Source organism: Nematolebias whitei, chromosome 18 (genome assembly GCF_014905685.2).
Source record: "Nematolebias whitei isolate Nwh7 chromosome 18, NemWhi1, whole genome shotgun sequence".
Classification (NCBI taxonomy): Eukaryota; Metazoa; Chordata; class Actinopteri; order Cyprinodontiformes; family Rivulidae; genus Nematolebias; species Nematolebias whitei.
Window position 1 is genome coordinate 28173642 of NC_056515.1, and position 22754 is coordinate 28196395.

Genomic DNA, 22754 nt, shown 5'->3' on the forward strand with positions numbered 1-22754 from the left:
AAATGCAAGTTCAACCTTTCTGAGACTCATTTTAAATTAAAATAATATTTCTGCTGTGCAGCAAATCTGGGTTACAAAGTTCCAAACAGGGTTAGTTTGCATTTGCCAAAATCCCATTCACCTCTATTATTATTTTTCTTTCTCTTTTACATACTTAGCATGCAATATGACCAAAATTCAAAATGCACTATTGCTGATTGAGCTGCACATTTTATTGTCTAATATGCATGTTTTATTTCAAAGCTGTAGAAATCTACAGGACAGAGTTTTAATACGTTTAAATGTGGAAAATAGGAGGGTTTGAAAAACTGGATGATAGGCGTTCATATCGTCTGAAGAGGTAAGCTGGGTTTGAGTGGTGGAAAACAAAACTCCTGAAAGGTTCATGGAGAGATTTCAAGGACCCTGGATAGTGAAAGACACTTCACAACAGCAGCCAGCAGTCTGCTGGGGCAGCATGGGGTGACACCAAGGACAGGACTTTGTGAGAAATCAAGTGTTAATGAGGATAAAAAATGAAAAGTATTAAATAGAGCGTGGACAGGCGTCTGAGGCAGATTGAGAATGAGCATCGAGAGGAGCACTGAGGGTAGAAATGGGCCAACACAGCAACATTTTCTGTATTTTCAAGTGTTTTTGGTTAAACAGTGACATTTTTAGAGGAATGCTGCAAGCTGAGCAAGTAGGTCAAAAAGAAAAACAGATGAAGAAGTGACTGGGATCTGTTTTGGAGCCTCGCACAACTCTTGCCTTTTTAATTACCCAGCCAGGCCTGACTGAGTCGCACCGCGCTCCAGAATGGAGCAACGCAGGTGGAACAAAAACAGGCCGGCTCTTTGGGAAGGACGCCCTCTGAACCCAGCAGCTCATGCAGCCCTGGTCATTACTGCTCGGTGAAGAGGAGGAAAGCGATGGCACTCCAAAGAAATGAGACCACCACTGCTGCTCAAGTCATGCTCCACAGGCCATGCGAGAAGTTTTGTTTTCTCGAGAGCTCCTCTGTGACGTCAGCAAATTCATCGCTGTTTCCTGGATGATTAATAGATTTTTAACAACAAACAAATCTAAAGGAAATGTTGCTTCTGTAACTTTTTTTTTTTTTTTTTTGTAGGTTAGTAAAAATGGTGTCACCCCAGCTCTCAACTTAAAGGTGCTGCGATGGCCCCGGGCCCCCGTCACTCACGTGACCAATCAGTCATCCTCATCTGCAGAGTTTATCTTAACAAGCTGTTGTTCTTCCTGTGAATGCATGCAGGATATTTCCATTAGCATGCTAACTGAGTTCCTCCTGATGTCCAAGAGGGACAGATCTACATTTAGCAGATAAGCAGATTATTCAGGTCTGCCTGTCCCAACATCAAACCAGGATGAGTCTTTCTGGCTTTAACTGTGTGTGTTGATTTGGTGTGGGTAAAAAAACAGCAAAATATGACCAACTGGATGCAGTCACGTACAGAAACAATCCCAGAGGGGCGCTCACAAACTATTTTTTATAACTTTAAAAGTGGGCAAGTTTAATTTGAACCAAGTTATTATTTCAGCTAAATTCTGTGAAGAATATCTCACACACGTTACATTTGAGAATAAAAAAAAAACATCTTGTGTTGCATAAAGTCAAGTTACATCCCAAATGTAGCTCTTAAAATGCACCTAAAGCCAATGTTTCAAATCCACGGATGAACTAACAAGCAGGACTATTTACCCTGAGCATTTCTCCTTTCCAACACAATTTAAAAATATTAAACGCACCATGGGGCTTGTAATCCTGAAGCTGCAGGTTTGTGTCAAGAAGAGCATCCGGCATAAAATAACTGTCATACAGTAACATAAATATAAAATGTTGCACATTTTAACAGCTTAATCAACAAATTAAAGCATATATGTACAACTCTATTAATTAGATTTTAGTTTTCTTAAAAAAATTCACATTTAAAATAAAACAAAGCAAAAGGTAAGCAAACTAAACTAGTTTTGATAACAGTTTAAAATATACCTTACGTATACATTAAGGAATTTAAGGAAATTTTGTTGAAAAATTAAGCCTAAATGTATTTAATTCATTTAAAAAAAATTCCACATGTCCCAATCTGAGCTTTCTTTGGCAAAAGTCTAACATAAAATAATGGAAAATTATGTCTGTGTTGCTTTCAAGTACCCATATTTATTATTGGTTTAAAAGGTTGTAACAGAAGCTGAACAGAAATTGGTTATTTTAGAAATCCTTCATTTGAATAAAACATTTTCCAGGTATATTAACATCATAAACGTTCAAAGGAAGCTGATTAACATTTTGTACACAATAGTAAAAAAAAAATTAAATTAAATAAAAAAAAAAGTGCAACTTGAAAATAAACTAACTTCCGCCTACTTCCGTTCCGAAATGTGCTGTTCTACAGCGCCCTCTTGTGGATAATATTTTTAAGACACATCTGGTCCTAATATAAAATGTTGCAAATGTTTGTAATAGTATATTTAAGTAATAAAAACAAATGACATGTTCCAACGAAACTAAATAAATTAGGTCCAGACATTTTAAACCACTCAACAAATAAAATGTGATCTCACCGCCCGCCTGAGAAAATCTGGTTTGTTTTTGTAAAAGTGCACAAAATGACGATTTATAAAAATTTTCTTTGAAGGGTTTCACTCTATATTTTCAGTTTTTTTTCCTCCTTCCACTAACTAAAAATTCTAGAAGTACTGTATAAATATACGCCGTCAGCGTCCACGAACTGCTCTTCTAATCATAGACTTCTGTATTCCATCGAGGAACGATCTTCCTACGATAAGTCCGTCGCTCAGATATGTTGCGCTTGACTTTTACTACCGAAGCAGCTGCTTCCAGTTCCAGAGAGGGGCTGGAGTGAGACTTCTTCAGCCCACCTTCCTTCTCTTCCTCCACCCAGGCAGAGTCAGCACATATAGCCTTGTCGAACAGAGTCAGGTTCACGCTGCTCAATGTACCGTTGTCCAGCTTCTTCACGCTCTTCCATGTTTCCAGCATCTGGATGTAGATCCCATAGCGACACATCTGTGATGGAACAAACACTGCATCAGCTGTTGACCTTCACACGCACATTCAAACATCTCACAGCAGCTTCAGTACCTCATGCTGTAGGTACTCAGTTCTGACCCGATGCTCCTCCAGATCCTTGGCTTTGGCCTTCTTGGCATCCAAAACGTTCTGCTGCTGGTCCGACAGGTCAGTTGTGAAGGATTCCAGCATTCCTTGGTGAAACTGCAGCTGGCATTCCTGCACGCAGAATATGACACAGCAACTGATACAAAACATGAAATTCTGGACTAAATTTCATCAATTTAACAGAAACTTCAATCCTAATAGTGTGAATGCTCATTAAGAATTCACACTATTGTGATCCTGTTAACATTTCTTATAGTGACTATCCCGATTCCTTACATTTTGTTTTGGCATCTGTCTCATCCCACAGTTTCAAGCCATTTCAACAATTCATAGCAAAACATTCAGCTCCTTCGGAAGAAGGTTTTTATGACTTTTGGTAATGGTGCAACTTTAGCTTTTTGAGATATTTAGCCTTTTCTGCCATTTTATTTTTCTCGTTGAACTGAGCTCTTTTTACATCCTTCCTGTCTTTAGATCTGTTTACAACCTTTTTCTGCTCCTTTTACATTTTGTTCTGTTTCAGCTTCTTTCAGCTTCCTTGTGCTAATTTCAGCAGTTTTTTTCAGCTCTTTTGTGCTCTTTTCATAATCTTTCTTTTAACTACAACATTTTTGTGCTTCTTCTAACTTCTTTCAGCTAGTTTCAGCTTGTTATGCTAATTTCAGCTTTTTTCTACCAGTTTGAGTTTTTTTCTGCTATTTCAGCTGCTGCAGTTTTCATGCTAATTTTAGCTTTTTCAGCTAATTCCACATATTTTTTTTTGCACTTGTTTCAACCTTTTTCACCCTAGTTCAGCAAAAAAAATGTGCTCTCTCCACTTCCTTCTGGTAATTTAAGTTTCTTTCAGCTTTTTTTAGCTAAATTTCAACTGTTTTTTGCTCATTTAAGCTTATTTCAGATAATTGTCCCTCTTTTTGTGTTAATTCCTGCTTCTTTCAGCCTAACAGAGCAAAATTATACTCTTTTCACTTTCTTCTGGTAATTTAAGCTTCTTTGTGTTTTTATAGCCACTATTCAGCAGTTTTTGTTTCTTGATTGTTTGCAAAGTTCTGCTTTTTTCAGATCATTTTCACTTTTTGTGTTAATTTCTGCTTCTTTCAGCCTTATTGGGCACAAATGTGCTCTCTCCATGTCCTTCTGGTAATTTAAGCTTCTTTGTTTTAGCTACTTTTCAGTTATTTCTTGCTAATTTCAGCTTTTTTTCAGCAAATTTACTATTTTTTTGTGCTCATTTCTGCTTGTTTAAACCAAATTCAGCAAACATGTGTTTTTTCTGTTTTCTTCTGCTAACTTAGGCTTGTTCTTCCATTTTAGCTACATTTCAGCATGTTTTTTATCTAATTTCAGCTGTTTTTCAGCACGTTCTTCAGCAATAACCATTTACACTGCATTTCTGCAGGAAATGCAATTTCCCTAGTTACACATAAGTTTTTAAACATCAAATTATGTATATACAGATTTTCTAGGAGGCCGACACTCCTAAGTTAAATTTTATTTTAACGTTTCATGCATCTGCTATAAAAGCTTAATAAAAGATTTCCTCATTGTTTTTTTGTTGTTGTTTGTTTGTTTGATACAATGAACTTTTTGACACACTGAGCAAGAACTAGTAGAAACATCACAAAAAAATAATGAATACAATGTTTAAAATAAAACAGTCCCCAAAGAAGAGGAGTGTGTACCAGGCTGAAAGCAGACTGTGAGCAGGGGAGGATCGGCCTGCAAAACCTCCTCTGAGAGCCGACCGCGGCGGCAAACGGAGGCGATGAGTGAAGAGCTGAAACAAAGTTGATACGGTTGATCCAGGAATACATCTCCATTTTGGACCTGAGAGAAACAACAAGCAGATGGTCTTACAGGACCACAGAGCCATCAACATGAACACACCTCTGGTTTAATGTAACTTACGAGGCCTGAAAGAGGAAAACCCGCCAATCGGCCGTCTGCAAGCGAAACACGTGAGGCTTCTTGGTGTAATCAGAGGCCTGCTCAGCCAGAGAGTGATGCACGCTCACCACCTCCTCACTAGTCGTCTGGTCCCTGTGATAATCAACCTGACACACAGACAGGAAAAACGAAAGGAAGTTTTATTAATAACATTTCCTGAGCAAACCCCACGGCGATCACAGATCTCTTTATCAAGGGAGCCCAGGGCAGCTTAAACATGCGTGTTTTTGAAAAAGTGAAATGAAAACAAGATTCTGAATAGCAGACTATATGAGTTTTATTACTGACCTTCTGTAAGTAAAGCACCATTCCCTTCAGCACTCCAGAAAACATCTTCCAGCCTCTCTTCCCCCAAGGAGCTGCACACACAGAAACATTTAGCAGGTAATAAAACGATCACTTAGTTTCAGTTCTGACATTAAAATCCTTATAATAATTATTAAATAGATGTTTTCTCTGCAGATACACGCTGCACGAATATCATCTCAGTGACATATCATTTTTAAATAAATCTTGATTTCTTCAACAATGTGTAACTTTGTGCAAATTAAACAAATGTGACTGCAGACGCCTGTATGAGTTGCTTATTCTGACAGTTTTATCGAACCCATCACATTTTATTTCAACATTTGCAATTGTTTTAAAACGGTAACTTTACTTGCTTTCAGAGAAGTTTCAGTTTCATGGAGGAGTGATGCTGACAGATGATCATATCATTTATAAACAGCTCAAACCTAAAGCTTCCTAATCATTTCAAACACTATATATGGTATTTTTTCACCTCGTCACTTTCACATGAATCAACCGTTTGTTGTTACGATTTGTTAAATTAAACAGCGTTTGTGTTGCTATGCTCTGTGCGCCGTTGCTGTTAAAAATACCAGCGTCGTTCTGTCTAATCTGACTCATACAGATATCATTTGATCTCGACTGACTATATTTGTTTTCAGAATACTCGTGTTTTTATCTGTAGATGCCATTTTAAGATTAGACCAGCAGAACTGAAAGTCACGACTGATAAGCAGCAGGATTTATCTTTGACATGGTTGTTGTTCAGACAGAAAATTATTGACAAAGTCAACAATGGTCTCTTGCAAGAGATTAGATTTTCAGAGTAAGTTGTTTAGATGTTAAAAGTGTGCTCTTGAACGCAGCTACTGGCTATTTGTACCTATCAAAACTAACAAAAGGAACATTTTTTTGCAATTATGAGGTAAATTCACAACTGTTTTAGTTTCTGATCAGTAATACAACCTTGGTAGTTTTTGTCAAAAACTTTTTTAATCCACATGGCAGTACATATCCTGAATTTCAGACCCTACAATAAAGCCATATCAAGATTGTGTGTAATACCATAGTTTGGCCAGTAGGTGTCACTATTTCAAGGTTTGTTCGTTTCTGCAAGGGTGGTTAATCGTTCAGCTGACAGGTGTGTTGCTGGATGGACCAAAGAGTTTTTGGCTTTTGCTACAGCCTACTGCCTTTTGTTTGAGAACATTATTCTGAACTTTATGGACTATAAATACAAGAAGAAACCTGCTGGTGAGTAAAAATGTTGCTGTTCATAAGATGGAACATATTTGGAGTTATTTTTCTGACAAAAGAAGCAAGCTGTAGCAGCTCCACTTATAAAATACCTCAGTGACTTTAAGTGTTAAGGCTTCTATAAATAATCCTCATCTTCCTCCAATTTTACAGTCCTGAGCAACACTCGTCAACAAATCACCTTTGGTGTAGTCGCTCATGTTGCTATGCGTTTGCGTCATACTCACTGCGTTTGCCATTGATGTCAGCATGAAGCTTCCTCTGGAGGATTCCCTCTTTGACCACCGTGGCCTTTTTGTCATGAGGAACATCCTGGAAGGGGTTTGCTTTTGAACGCAGAGACACGTTGTCACCTGTATTCTCATCCACCAAGTTCTTCAGCTCCTCTTCGTCACTTTAAAATACAACCAAGGAGTAAAATGAGTGACATCAAATGTGTCACTGTGTGAAGGCTGAGGCAGCACTGACACTATTGTTCTTCTGTTTTAGTTTCTTCTGTATTTTTTCTTTAGTGATCAAACTTTTATTCTTTAGGTAAAGTTATTTAACAGCATGGGATGCATTTTTATTGTTATGCTGATGACACACAATTATATTTGTCCATTAAATGCAATGAATCCAATCAGCTACTTAGACTGCAAGCATGCCTTAGAGACATAAAAACCTGGATGACCCTTAATTTTTTCCTGTTGAACACAGACAAAACTACAAAACTGAGCACCTTAGGAATGAATTTTTCAGTCTTTCTCCCTCCCTTGGATGGCATTAATCTGTCCTCCAGCTCTAATGTTAAAAAGCTTGGTGTTATTTTTGATCAGGACATGTCTTTTATCCCCCACATTAAAAACATTACTAGAACTGCATAATATCGCTAAAATTAGAAACATCTAAAAATGATGCAGAAAAACTGGTCCATGCATTGTCATGTCTAGACTGGACTATTGCAATGGTTTATTATCTGGGTGTCCAAATACTAAATGTCTTCACTTGATCCAAAATGTAGCTGCCAGAGTCTTAACTGGAGTTAGTGGGAGAGATCATCTCTCTCCAGTTTTAGCTTCTCTCCATTGGCTCCCTGTCAAGTCCAGAATTGAATTCAAAATCCTACTTCTAACCTACAAAGCTCTCAACAACCTAGCTCCATCTTATATTACAGATCTTATTGTTCCATATTTTCCTAAAAGAGCACTTCACTCTCAGACTGCAGGTTTACTTGTGGTTCCTAGAGTTTCCCAAAGCAGAATGGGAGGCAGATCTTTCAGTTATCAGGCTCCTCTCTTGTGGAACCAACTTCCAATCTCTGTCCATGAGGCTGACACATTGTCCAGTTTTAAAACTGGGATTACGACTTTCCTTTTTGCTAAATCCTATAGTTAGGGTTGGCTTGGGTTTCCTGAGCTGTCCCTTAGTTATGCTGCTATAGGCTTAGATGGCTGGAGGACAAACTGACCACAATTTTCACTCTGCTACTGGCTTTACTCACTCTGCTCAACCTGTTTTGTATTTGTCATTATTTTTTCTATCCTTAACATGTTTTTTTTTTGTCTTTCAGGTTCACCTGCATCTACATCTGGACCTACCATTCTGTGTTTGTCTGTCTCTCCTTCCTGTCCTTTCAAACCAGCCGGTCAAAGCAGATGACCGCTCATCCTGAGCCTGGTTCTGCTGGAGGTTTCTTCCTTTAAAAAGGGAGTTTTTTCTTTCCACTATTGCCACTGTGCTTGCTCAGGATGGGAGACTGCAACGAAGCCAAGATTCAACTTGTCTACTGGCTTCCTTAGATAGAGAACTTTACTAAGTGGCTTTTCTATGTAAGTGAATGTTTCTGTAAAGTGCCCTGAGACAACTTTGTTGTGAATTGGCGCTATATAAATAAACTGAATTGAATCGAATCAAACTTTTATGCTGATTTTTGGCTATATGTCCGTCCGTCAGTCATCTTGACTCGCTTCTTCCTTTTAGGGTCACGGGCGTCACTGATGCTCATATTTAGCAGTCACTGTGCGAGAGGCAGGGTACACCCTGGACAGGTCATGTGTGTGTGTATGTATATTAGAGTTTAGTGACAGTCTTTTTAACTATAGCTTTTAGCTATAATTTTGCTAATTTTATCTTTTGGCTACTAATGTTCTTATTTTAGCTTTTGTTTGCTAATTTTAGCACAATTTGGCTATATTTTGCTGCTTTTTAGATTTTAGCTATGGTGTTAGTAATTCTAGCATTGAGCTCCTACTTTGCTATGTTTAGCTTTTCACTATGGATTAGTTCATATTGGCTTAAAGCTGCAGTTTATCTAGTTTTACATTTTTAGCTATTTTTTGCTAGTTTTAGATTCAGCTACTGTTGAGCTAATTTTAGTTTGTTGTTAATCTCAATTTAGCATGTGTTCTGATTGCTTCAGCTTACAAAAACTTACTGGATGAGTAAGGTTGTGTTGGAGCTGTCTTTTTAGATTTAAAAACGTGCTTTTGACTCGATCGTGATGAACCGTTATCAACGCTAATTTAACTTCTCAACAGCGCCCTCTGCTGGATGAAAACATAACTTTCTAATGGAGTACAGGCTGTACAGATTGGTTGATTTAATAATATTTTAACTACTGGGCTGGGGTTCCCCAAGGCTCTGTGTTAGAGCATGTTCTTTTTAGTATTTATGCTGACTTACCAAATGTATGTTCAAGTGTTAAAAGTTCAATTATATGCAGACGATACCATATTGTATATGCATGCTGACAGCACAAGAAGCAGCTGATGTTTTATCTGCAGCTATGGTGCCTATGGTTTCAAAATTCTTGCTTACATCACAATACTAAAAAAAATGTTATTTTCAAGCAGAGTGCCAAAGACCAAGTGTTCACGTTAACAGAGATGATGTGGAGGATCAGTTCAAGAATCTTGGTGTTCTTTTGACTCAAATCTTACTTTAAGGCCAACATATTAAGACTTCAAGTGTCATAAAATTTAACTTTGCACATTTTTGTCATATAAGACCTTTTCTTGCTTCACAGGTGGCTAAAACTTACACACAATGATTTTTTTTCTCATATCTTGTCTTATTACCTGGTCACATACCACTGCAAATGTGTCATAAAGTCTCCTTCAAAAAGACAGTTTTAGACAGACAACACTTATGTTCACTATTGTATATCATCAACAAGTATAACACCTTGGACTTTGAAAAGGATCAAACATTCAGTGATCCGAGCCTTGTTTTTAGGGTTTTAAATGGTCTTGCTCTGTTTTTTTCACCAAAATGCTCATTTTTCTGGTTTATGTAATGTTTTATGACAGCTTACTCACACAGCCCACTCCAGAGGTTCACTCTTTATGGAGTTGTAAAGACTCTGCAACAAACACGGAGAGAAAAAGGGTTTAATCGTTTCATGCCATTAGGTTTTTCCTAAACTATTTCACAACAAAACGTGCCAATTTTACTTTTAACAGGTCCTTGTTGAAGTGTTCCCCTTCATTCATCCCATCCAGGTTGGACACAAACTTTGCGGATGACATTGCTTTTCCTACAAGCTGTTAACACAACATAACACACAAGAGCTGAGCTGTAAAACACAAGTCAAAAACAAAATGCGCTGTGTTCTTCGCCTTACCTGTCCGTGCAAGTCCGTGTTGAGAAGCATCACGGCGCATGTTAGAGCCAACACGGCACCTGAGGATATAAAAACAGCAGCAGTGACACATGCACCATCTGTTGTATTTAAATCCTCACAGCTGCATCTTTGACACATCGTATGATCTGACTCACCTGAAGAGGAGTAGGAGTCAGGGTTGCACTGATGGAAGCGGTTGGAGAAATGCTGCAGAACACGCTCTCTCTCTTGAGACTCTCCAATCAGAACCACAACTTTTAGAAAAGACCTGAGGATGAGAGAAGGAAGGGGAAATAAAAGATTACAAAATGTTTATAATGAAAAACGCTATTTACGCTGCTATAATTCTTACCTGAGGGCTTGATCCAGAGTTTGTTGAGTGAAGTCAAAAAACTTAAGGTACTCCTCTCCAACAGCACGACTGAAGTCATTGCTAAACAGGAAAATACATTCTTTGTGATCAATATGATAGGTAATAATTTGAGGATATTATAGTTTGCTGGATTCATAGTAAACTGCAAGATTTTTCCCTCAACATCTAAAAAAAGTTGGCACAATTTTGTAAAACTAATTGTTTTAATATTTCATCAAAACAGAATGACAGCAAAAGATGAATAATCTTTAAAGGTAAGAGATAATAACTACAGCAAAATGTCCACAAAATGGCAGCATTTACTGTAATTTCTGGACTATTGAGCTCACCCAAATATAAGCCACGCCCACTAAATTTAAACAATAATTTTATACATATATAGGCTGCATTTGTGTATAAGCTGCGGTCCATGTTGTAACGTGAGACATTTACACAGAAAGATTTTTTAAACTTTTGATTAAATACGTACCGGTAACATACATCATATATACAGTAAATGTTTGTTTTTTTCTGAACAGTGCCAGTAACACGGCTGGTTTAAAAATAAATACAGTAGCCTACCAGGAAGTCACTGATTGCTATCTTCATCTTCCTCCTGCAGAGGATTTTTAAAAACTGCTCCTCTGTCAAGATCCAGACTGGAGCAGAAGTCGCCAGTTTTGCGAGCTTCGAGTGTCACGTTAATACACGATTCACGCGGATATCAAGTGGCTGTGAATAATTTGTTGTGCACCCAAGTAAGGGCACAAGTTCCCCCTCCCCGTTCTCTCCTCCACTCAAAAATCAAAAATCCATAAATTAGCCGCAGCATTGTATAAGCTGCAGGGTTCATAGCCTGTGAAAAAATAGTGGCTTATAGTCTGGAAATTATATTTCAAAAACACCATCAGCAATACTACTACTACTCATATAAATAAACACAATTTGTTTGAAGCTACTTTTCCTCCAGAAATGTCATTTTCACAACTGAATTTGTCAAATAACAAAATCGGGGTGCAAAAATAGGAAGAAATCTGAAATAGGGTCATTTTCTGTTTCATCTAGTCATTATATCCTGTCCAGGGTTGCTGAGTTACAAAACATTCCTGCTTTCACTTCCCCCAAATCTGATGCAACAAAACTTCAGCGAACGAATAGCTTCATGAACTATTTTGGTTAAAGTGCGTGTCCTTTTGACATCCTTCATTAATGATCACAGGCTGCAAGCTGAAGTCTGGTCTTATGATGCTGAAATCCCAGAAACAATCATATTTCCAAGGATCAAGCCTTCAGCAGATACTTGGTTGTAATATGGGAAGAAGCAGGGTTTTTATAGTGCTACTGTATATGTGGTATACTCTAAAAAATGTTTGAGTTTTATAATAATAAAGATGAACTTTCAGTAGAAGTCCAAAGTTCATTCAGTTCACAGTCAGCTCACTCATTTAAAAAATAAAAATACAAATATTAAGATAAAATGTAAATGTGTGCTTACTCTTTATCCAAGTGCTTCACCACATCTGCTCGGTCTACGTTGTCCAGGTTAAAGAGCCGCTCAGCGAGCCTCCGGGCCTTCTCTCTGTCCGCCTCACCACCGTTCATGTAAGGCGCCGCTGCGTCTGAGGCTTTGTGTCCATTTGCTACAAGTTTCTGAACATTTCCATCGTCAGCCACCCCGATCTCTACATCCTGATCCGACGTCTCCTGTTTGTCCGCATGGTTTAAATCAGCCTCCCCTGTCTGCTGGGTGGCCTCGGTCTTAGGAGACGGCTGCTCGGAGATCTCCGACTCTGTCTCCTCAGACAGCGTCGGCTGAGGTGTCTGTTCTTCCTGTTCGAGTTCAGCTTCAGCACCAACTGTCTGCTCTGGTTGATTAGGGTCCCCTGGTTGCTCTGGATTTTCAGATTTACAGGTTGACTGGTCCATCTCTGGTGATCCTGGTGACTGTAATGGGTCAGAGTCCTCTGCCGACTGCTCAGCCACCTCCTGTTGCTCAGGCTCGACGCTTTCAGGCTGCAGGTTGTCCTGAGAAGCTGTTGGATCCCACTCCAGATGCTCTAAACAATTCATCTCCCCAAGATTTTCAGTCACCTCTTCTGTTTCTGGCAAGTTTTCTACGTTTGTTGCATTTTCTGCCTCCTGTACTGGAGCTTCTTCGTCATTGTTCACAGCCTCTGACTGGTCAGAGTCCACGTTCTGATCCACGTCTTCACACATTTCTAACTCTTCAGGCTGAACTTTGAGGTCTTCATGTAACTGTTCCAGTATCTCAACATTCTTCTTCACCCCCGAGTGTATATCTTCTAAAAGCTCCGGCTCCTGCAGATCTGTTACTTTATCTGTAGAAGTGTTCAGTCCAGCGTTGTCACTTTTTGCTTCTTCAGGTACTTCCCTAAAAAAGGTGAATAAAATATGCACTGTGGTTGTTGTTCGGAAACAGCACATCATCATAAATAGCATCAAAAAGCATATGATAGAAAATACTATCAGCTCAGATCAGAGACGTAATCAGAAAAGTCTAATAATGAAAATTTTAAATGTCTTTTTAGTTCTAAATCAAAGTTATTGATGCATTGATTGCTTTGTAGGTGACTGGAATTTGGTCATTTTAATCTTGACTGACCTAATCAGTGATCAGCATGTACCATATTTTTCATATATAAGGCGCATTAAGCAAAACAAAACAGTTAGATAAGTCAAACTTTATTCAACTCATTCACAATAACCATATAAAATCAGTTTGAGGTCAGTAAGCACAACCAGAATTACACATAAGGCTCACTGTTGATTTTTGAGAAAAAAATATTGGATTTTAACTAAGTGTGCATCATAGTCTGAAAAATACGGTAAGACTTTTTGTTAGTTTTTATCCAATTCGTCATTGCAACATAGCCAAGTCATCATTTAGTAAGTTGTCTGTAACGAATAATTGGAGAAAATGATCCTAAATTTGCAGGTGAGAGCTTTTTATAAATAAAATTTGCCAAAGATCACTTTAATCGGTGCATTTTAGAAAGAGCTGGTGTCTATTTAAACTAAATCAAATAATGTGAGGTTTAAGTGTTATCAATAGTGCTGTTTTAATTGGAAACATATTATTTAGTCTTAAAGTTACTACCCTTACTATTCCCTGTATAAGATTTTTTTTGCTTCAGAATGTAATAAACAACAAATTCTCACCAGTTTGTTCACTTACACTCTATTTTGTACAGCGTCGTTATTTAACCAGTGCTGGTTCAAAAAGCAGAAGTAGTGTATGAAAAGGTCTGTGCTGCTTTTATTGGGCTTTAGAAGGGAAGTGACAGCAAAGAGCTGATGCAAATGATGTGCAACTGGGTCATCGGCAAGCGTGAGCAAATTCATAAAAGCAAAAGTTTTGGCAGTTTGATGTTTTTAGGATCATGCAATATGAGCATAATCGCCACATATGAGCTATCAAAACTAACAGAAAACGTTAAACAATTTTGATACTGCACCACCTGGTGGTGGATGGGTTAAATGCAGAGACTAATTTCGCCATTGTATGGAAACATACAGTGCTGACATTGTGATGACATTATTATTATTATTATTATAAAAAGAATAACAGTAAAAAAAAAAAAAAAAACTAATCTACAACATAGGGCTGTTTCTTTTAGCTCAAATAAAACAAATATCCTAAAAAAATAAAAAAGCAGTTGGGTACAAAATAGTGGCCTGAAATATTTAAAGATAAATTAACTTTTTGAACTTCAGAATGGTTTTTCACACTATTTCTGCATTTTTTTTTTTAGCTTTCTTTTAGAGAAATATGTGATACCTTGTGTAGCTAATCAAGGTTTTATTAAAACCTAGTAAACATGTCCTGACAACAATAAACATATAAAGACTGTACCGACCTCTTACTGTAACTTTATAATATACCGTATTTTTCGGACTATAAGGTGCACTTAAAATCCTTAAATTTTCTCAAATATTGGCAGTGAGCCTTATAATCCGGTGCACCTTATGTATTAATTCTGGTTGTGCTTACTGACCTCGAACCGATTTTATGTGGTTATTGTGAATAAGTTGAATAAAGTTTGACTTATCTGTTTTGTTTCACTTAATGCGCCTTATAATCCGAAAAATACGGTTCTGTCATATACCGTAGGCCTTTTTCTATTTCTTCCTACTTTTACACTTGTATGTTATATAATTTTAATTTAAGTCTCAAAAAAGCAAACATGTTAAGGAAAAATTAATGAAATTAAAATAAGAAAATAAATAAATAAACCATGCAAGAACATCAACACAGACCTGATACTAACCATTCTTATCCACTTTAGACTGATGTAAGGAAAGTGTTTATTGTGTCAAAGTTTGTCTTCTTTATATTCAAGCAATAAGGTATTTATAATAAGAAATAAATAATCGATTCAGCCTTTTTCTTTTTTTAGAATGATTTGGTTTAAGGATTGTTTGATAAGAACTGAATACTGACTCTGTTGGATAACCTGAAAGTGTAATTTTTAGTGTGTCCCACAAAATCAAACGCAAAATTGTGTTTTCTGAAAGAAAAGACTGGAAAAGTACAAGTAATTTCGACCCTCACATTTTTCGTTTTCAGCCAAAGTTATAATAAAAACGTCCATCAAGAGTGATTCTTATATAGTGGACGTGAGTATATCTGACAGTTTTCACCTTTATTTAATTGTTGCTCTTTGGGTTATCTGTCAGACACTTCCTGTTCTTGATGCTTACCCATATCTGAGAAAGTCGACAGTTTCCGCCTCCTCACTTTCTTCCTCGCTGTAAACGTTAATCACACTCTTCTCTTCGATCTCAGCGTCGTTCACTGAAGTCTGCTCTTCCTCGCTAAAACTTTGGGTCACACTTTGTGGTTCGTGAACCTCGCTGCCGTCTTCATTTTCCGTCTTGCTCTCAGCGCCATTTGCTGAAGACTCTTCTTCCTCTGAGTCTTCCTGCTCGCTCAGCAGAACGCTGATCTCTTGTTCCGCTTCTTGTTTCACATCTCCACAACCATCCACAGCCTCCTCTGAGCCGCGAATGTCCTCAGCAGTTTCTGTAAAGTCCTCGGTTACAACAGCAGCTGACGTTAAAGAGCGCTCTCCTTCTTCCTCTAAAAGTGTCTTGGCTAGAATTTCAAGATGCGTTAGAAATTATACGACAAGAAATACAAACAGGAAGATACATATATTCTTTCATACTGAGAGATACTTAACATATTCCATATTTAAAGTTTGATTAAAAACTTACCATCGTTGTTGTCTGGCTGCTCATCTCCTGAATCGTCCTTTTCCTGAGTCTTGGGTTCGTTCACATCTGCAGCATCACATGGCTGGAAATGTTTTTGTAGCAAAGGCTGTGGGAGAAAAACGTGTGATTTCCAGCGAGCTCCTGAAGCTGAACACTTGAGTGTCATCTGACCAACATCATGTTTGCTCAACCTACTGCAACAGCCAGTATTTGTTAAAAAAAAAAAATTAAACACAGGCTGTAAATTAGTCAGTGAATGAAGAGTTGATAACTAATGTGTTCATTCATATAAATCAGGGTTATTCAACTGGTGGTCCGGGGGCTAAATCAGGCCCCCATGTGACCTAAGTTTGGCCCACCAATGGGTTCATTTTAAACTAAAACTAGATTTTTAACCGTAAAACAAAATTACCTAATGATAATAGGGATGCACGATGTTAGATTTTTGGCTGATATCCAGTATGCTAATATGTTAAAACTTACTTAGCCGATAACCGATACCAATACTGATACATCCAGAGACTACATAGCTTTATCTGCGGTGGAATTAAAATACTACATTATTCTGCATAGGCCTGTCATGATAACAAATTTTGCTGGGCGATTAATTGTCTCAGAAATTATTGCGATAAACGATAATATTGTTTGAAATTTGACAATTAGTAATTACTGTCAAATTGAAGAAGAAATGTTGGTTAATTTTTGTGTGTCGTACCTTTTTTGACGACTGAATGGCAGTATAAGACCGTTTGAACTGAAGGATGGATAGTTAGAGAGTGAGCAGTGTGTCTATTTTTAAGAAAAATGGGAGGGAGGCCCCTTGACATGACATGGGCTGTAAATTTTGCTTCGACAAGACGGAGATTTTTTCCCGAGGTCGGCCTATTAGCTTAGCTCATAGCTTAGATTCTCAGATTAACTGCTATTCACAATATAAAAATATGAAAACAGATTTTAAAGAGAAAAGAGAAAGGGAGGAGTCAGTGAAGAACAGCAGAGTTGAGCTTTTTGTCATCCAGTGTCTTCAGTAGAAAGAGAGAGACACGAAGAAACGATAAAGCCGATAAATGAAAATGAGGTCGATAATTTTCATTTATCATGCGATTAATTGATTTATTGTTTATTGCGACAGGCCTAATTCTGCATGGTCTTTGTCAGTTTGACCTGCTACCAAATACAGATGCCGACAAGGGGGCTGAAAATGATGTAACACTTCAACTTGGATTACGTTTAATGTCAAATTTATTCATGACCTTTACTCTCTCTAACACAATGACAACACTCGAACAGTGCAAATTTGTAAATTTTCACAAATCTAAACTCAACCTGTTCACATGCGACAAGTGAAAAGCGCATAAGTAGAAGTGCATTAATAGATATACTTAGTTTCTTAAATTAAAAATAACTTAAAACCGAAGCCTTTTATATCTGTGTATTATTTTGATGGAATGGCCGATGTCCGATATTTAACTTTATCGCTAATATCGGTCGATACCAATACCATGCTGATAATATTGTGCATCCCTAATAATAACTACTGGATATCTAACCACTGAGCTCGTGGCTTTCAGTAACTGTGGCCCTCGGAGCAATTTCATTGAATAGTCCTGATATAAATAAATAAAGTTTCAACAGAAGAATGAGGACATCACACCTCCCTCTTGGTGTAATCTACACATACCTGAGTGTCATTTCCTGAACATGCAATTGCTGAGTCCAGAAATGGAGTGACATCCTGTTCCTCTTTGTCTCCCTGCTCGAAAAGCTCAATATCAACCGCTTGAGGCTGGTGAAGAGAGGGGGAAGTGCTGATTAGACTCCTAAAGTCCAGCTCACTGGCCAAGCTGCTGTCAGTCATGAGTGAAGGAGTCTCTGTGCACGAGTCAGGCATGTCCCATTGCACTGTAGCAACAGAAATCGGAGGGCTGCTACAGGTGATGGGGTGAGGTGACCACGTTTCCTCACACGGTTCTCCCTCTTCAACCTTTCCGTCCGCCATTGGAGAGAAACTGAAGTCATTTGGCTTCTCTGTTAAGCTGATCTGCACCTCTGTCTCACCCCACACTACGACCTCCTGTTCTCCATTGATGCTCTGCTGGTCTGCCGAGGTCCCAGACTCTTGTTCAGGAACTGTTTCCACACAATCTGGCATGGAGGAGCACAAGTTTTCCTCCTCCATTAGCTCCTCTCGGGCTGTTTGGTTTTCCAGCCACCGTGACTTTTCGTTAAAGACAGTGAAGCTGTAAATCTACTGTTGGATTAGGGGCGATTAGTTTGTACAGTGCCACCGTTATGAGCCCTTGAGGAGAAAAAAAACAAGACAGATTATTATTTAAAGATTAAATTTCCACCAAAACAGCATGTATTAACTGTTGCCTGAATCTAAACAGGATTATCCGACACAGAAAAAACTACACTCACCACCTGAAAGCAACACCATCTCACCTTTTGGTTTTCTTCCCATCATCTTTGTCAACCGTTTTAAAAGCCATGTGTCACTGCAGATGTGCGGTGCAACAGAGCTTAAAGTGAAAAGTCCCAAAAAAGATATTTCTGCTTCCTGACTGCAAATAAGTCATTGAACGAACGAGAGAAAGAGAAGGAAACGAAGGTGTGTAGAGTAAGATGGAGTGAGAATGGAGGTGGAGGGTGGGGTTTAGGGGCTGTTTCGGTTGAGCTCAGCCACTTGTGTTCTGTTTATCGTTCTTATCATATGTGGCACTGGCAGAGGGATAAAACCATTTGAAACTCCTGAACCGCATGTTGTCAACACAAACGAACAGCGTCGTTCTCTCGCAGCAAATCAACATATTATCTTTATTTGTACGTTTTCACTTGATTTACTATCTTATCCGTCTATAACACACTTTCTGTTTTCTCAAACTTTTTGCATATCTCAATTATTCTGTTCACGTCGTGCAACCCAGCATCCGGGACTAACCTTGACCACATTTCCTGTGTGGGTGCTCGTTTCTCACTTCCTGTCAGGGTGCAAATAAACGCTGCACATATCATATGCAATTAAATTATACTGTCTGACGTGGAAAAAATATTTATTCTACACTGAATTTTTTTCAATAAAGTTATGTTTAGGGATTTTTTTTAAAGAATTAAACTAAACCATTGCCTTTCTATAAATTTTGAACCGTTTGAAAACTAGATATCTCTGATTTAAAACTCTAATCTGTGGTATAAACTAAAGTGTTTCAAGTAGAAACAAAGTTGTTCCGCGGGATGAGATGGTATCGTCACCAGCACTGCTGTTTATTTAAAACTAGAATAAATCACTGAAGGTGTTTGGAGCTTTAGAAGGGAAGAATTTCTCAACTTAAACACATGAATACTTGACAAAAGCAGGAGAAGCCAAAACGTAATTTACCGCTGCAGAAGAAGAGAAGCTGCGACTAAGCATGTGAAGTATCCTACAGCACATCACAGGTTTAGAAAGTACAAATTTAAAGAGTCATAAAAAAAATTAACAAGCATTTCTGAATGAGATCATAGAAACATATCAAGTTCTGAGTGAGCCGAGCAAGAAGCGACAAAGAAATGTCTTTAGGAATAATCTAGTAAAGCGTGACTTACCCCCTCCAGGCCCTTAAAAGCAACATCTTATGATCAACCAGCTTGTGAGGTTTTAAAGTCGAGACGTCTGGGAGGGAAAAGCACCACGGTGTCAGGACTGAGCCTTTACCGCTGTGCGTTCGCAGGCACTCGCACTGAAGCAACACTAACCTGATGGTGTTTGAACCAGCTTTGCTCAACAAACAAACCACACTGTCTTCAGGCTGCGTGACCTTTACGTCACACAAAGGTGTGTGGAAGTCCTCGTCCTTTTGTTGAGCTTCCTGTCCATATCTGTACCTGCGTCTTCCTCTCTCGTGTTAGCCTCTCGATGGTGAATTACAGGAAGGATGGGGGCACTGTCCTGAGTTGTAACAAGGAAGAAAAGCTAGGTTCTCATTGGAAGATGACTCTTAAGCCCAAAAGACACCTGAGAGGCCTCGGCTCACGCCCACAACCCTAGAGGCATGCAAGCACACACACACAGGCCAGGTAAGGGGAGTGGTTCAGCTTCATTCCTGCAGACAGTGTACACACACCACAGACAAGTGGCAAAACCAGACAGTAGATTCAAATTTGCACAATTCATCCCCTTAGTCTGCTTCTATTGGGCCACAGGGTCCAAACTGCTGGTGGAAAAGCCAGTTTATCTCGCACACCAATCCTTCCTGACACTATAAATAGGAGTCCTTGTTAAAAAAAAAATTGTAAATCTGTGATGTTCTTGTAGTAAAATGTGATGAAGCAATCAGCATGATACAAAATAAAATTAAATATACGCACTAGTATGCATAAATAGACACAAGCCCAAGCAAATTGGCACCTGCAAAATGTTACCACAGTTAATGCACCCAGAGCGATGTTGCGCAACTTATTATTACAATAATCATTGTTTTTTTTAATTACTTTTTATATTTAAATAAAAGTAATTTTATGAGGAGCATCTTTGCCCTAAAAATTGTAAAAACTAATCAATTGGATATATTTACCTAACCCTCAGCACTGGTTCTCCTCAGGGATGTATGTTGCGCCCCCTCCTGTTTACTCTGCTCACGTATGATTGTGCAGCTACCTATCCAGGCTGTCACATTGTAAAGTTTGCAGATGATACAGCGGTGGTGGGATGCATCACAAACAATGATGAGTCCAGCTACAGGCAAGAGGTGGAACACCTAGAGTGTCACGATCAGCGGCCCCCGCTGACCCCCCATCAGCCCCCGTCTCACACTCACAGCCCCATCATGTCATGTTTCTGCTCCTCTTTGTCATCATGCTGTTTTTTCTTCTGTCATTAGCCACACCCCCCTCTGCACTTTCATCTCATCAGCCCTGATTACTCTCACCTGTTCAGCTCATCTAGTTCACCTGCTCTGCACCCTTTATAAACTCCATTCTCCCTCTCCACCAGGCTGAATTACTACACCTTCCATGGTCCCTGATTTTCAAGCCCTCATAGTTTCATGCCTAGACCTCAAGCCTTGTTCTCTGGATTATTGACCTCACGCCTGCCTTCTGGATTTCCCGTTTTTTGCCTGCTCCTCATCTGGTTCTGTTCTGCCTCTCTGACCACAGTAACGACCTCCTCTTCAGTCTATGACCTCGACTCACGGATCACCCTTTTGGATTGCCCTTTGGACCACAAACTTCCATTGCCCCACTGTCCATAGCATTAAAGGCCTCCCTCTGCAGCTACCAGCAGCCTTATTAATAAAAACTGTTAATTTTTGCACCCCTGTGTCTGGCTTATATTGAATCCAAAACCTTGGTTCGTGACATAGAGAGCTGGTGCAAAGAGAATAACCTTCACATCAAAGTGAAGAAGACAAAGGAGATGATTGTGGACTTAAGAAGGAACAAAAACACCTACACCCCCCTGAACATAAGAGGATCTCTGGTGGAAGTGGTCTCCAGCTACAAGTACTTGGGTGTACACATGAATGACAACCTCAGCTGGAGCAACAACACCACCAGCCTGATCAATAAAGCTCATCAGAGACTCTTCTTCCTCAGACGGCTGAGACGAGCTGGTCTGGGAAGCTCAGTCCTCACCTCCTTCTACAGGTGTGCAGTGGAGAGCATCCTGTGCTCGAGCATCAACGTGTGGCATGGAGGCTGCACAGCTGCAGAAAGAAAAGCTTTGCAGAGAGTGGTGAAGGCTGCACAGAAGTCTGTTGGAGTCAGTCTCCCCACCATCACAGACATCTACACCTCCAGATGCAGGAAGAGGGCCACCTGCATCATGAAGGACCCCACTCACCCAGCACACACACTTTTTGCACCGCTCCCCTCAGGAAGGAGGTTGAGGAGCATTAAGTGTAGAACCACTAGACTGAGGAACAGCTTCTACCCTGAGGCTGTTAGACTCATGAATCTCTAACCAGAATAACCACTGTGAAAAAATCGCATCGTGTTGCTGCTGCTCTGTTTCATGTTGCTGCTGATCTGTTTCAATGTTGATGTGTTCATGCGTGCACATCTGCTCACACAGACATGTTCATGTTTGTGCTGATGTTCAATGTTTTTATGTTATGAGTGCTTAGTGTATATTTAGTTGATGTTTTTCTTAGTTCATATCTTAGATGTTATTACTGTTTTTCTTATACATTTTATTGTTGGATGTAACTGGGACCCTGTGTACATAATTTCGCTCCACCACATGTACCACATGAGGTGTGAATGACAATAAAGAAACTGACTCTGACTCAAACTTAATTATAGTATTTAAAAATAATTTAATGTTTTATTAAAACCTAATATCCAAGCTTATTTAGGCATACTACCATATTGGAGCCTAAAAGCATTAGCTGAATAGCTTAGCTAAAGATGAGTTTTTGTGTAAATGGCTAGTCTAAAGCTTATAAATATTACAAGTCTCAAGATTAATACTTTTTTATTATTATTAAATACTCACCGTTTCTTGTATCATAAATCCTTATGGTTGTATTTTTCTTGCTGCTGTTTCAGTTTGTGATGTAGCCATGAAAGCTAAATTTATTATTTATTGCTAAATGCCTTAATTATTTTACGTTAATTTACAAACTACTAGCTGAAAACAACAACAACAACAACAACAACAACAACAAAACGCAACAGTTTTGTGTGTTTCTGGGTACCTTCAGGAAGTCCGTTGTAACATATATTTTGACCACACCTACTCCTCCCGCTAATATTCATGTTTGTCAGAAATTAAAATTAAGATGTTAAAATACTGTTAAAAATGTATCTGAATTAATATAGTATTTGGAAAAACTAAGCTTCGGTTGTTAAAAATTTGCAAATGTTACACTTCAGATTAAACATGTGGTATGTACACTAATTATAAACAAATGCATTTTCTGTCTCTCTCTCTCTCTCTGTCTCTC

At 38.7% G+C, this 22754-nt stretch overlaps 1 protein-coding gene across 1 annotated transcript; it reads right to left on the reverse strand.

Moving 5' to 3' along the window:
- Positions 1-2563: 2563 nt before the first annotated feature.
- Positions 2564-18080, reverse strand: LOC119424656 (PH and SEC7 domain-containing protein 1). The gene is made up of 15 exons (XM_037692147.1): positions 17510-18080; positions 15829-15910; positions 15313-15706; positions 12086-12982; positions 10591-10671; positions 10394-10506; positions 10239-10297; positions 10069-10158; positions 9934-9977; positions 6862-7028; positions 5378-5448; positions 5051-5196; positions 4825-4969; positions 3107-3253; positions 2564-3031 (listed from the first exon to the last, which is right to left on the reverse strand). Exons 1-15 carry the CDS (start codon positions 18005-18007, stop codon positions 2741-2743), a joined length of 3225 nt encoding a protein of 1074 aa, XP_037548075.1. The 5' UTR covers positions 18008-18080; the 3' UTR covers positions 2564-2740.
- Positions 18081-22754: the final 4674 nt, after the last annotated feature.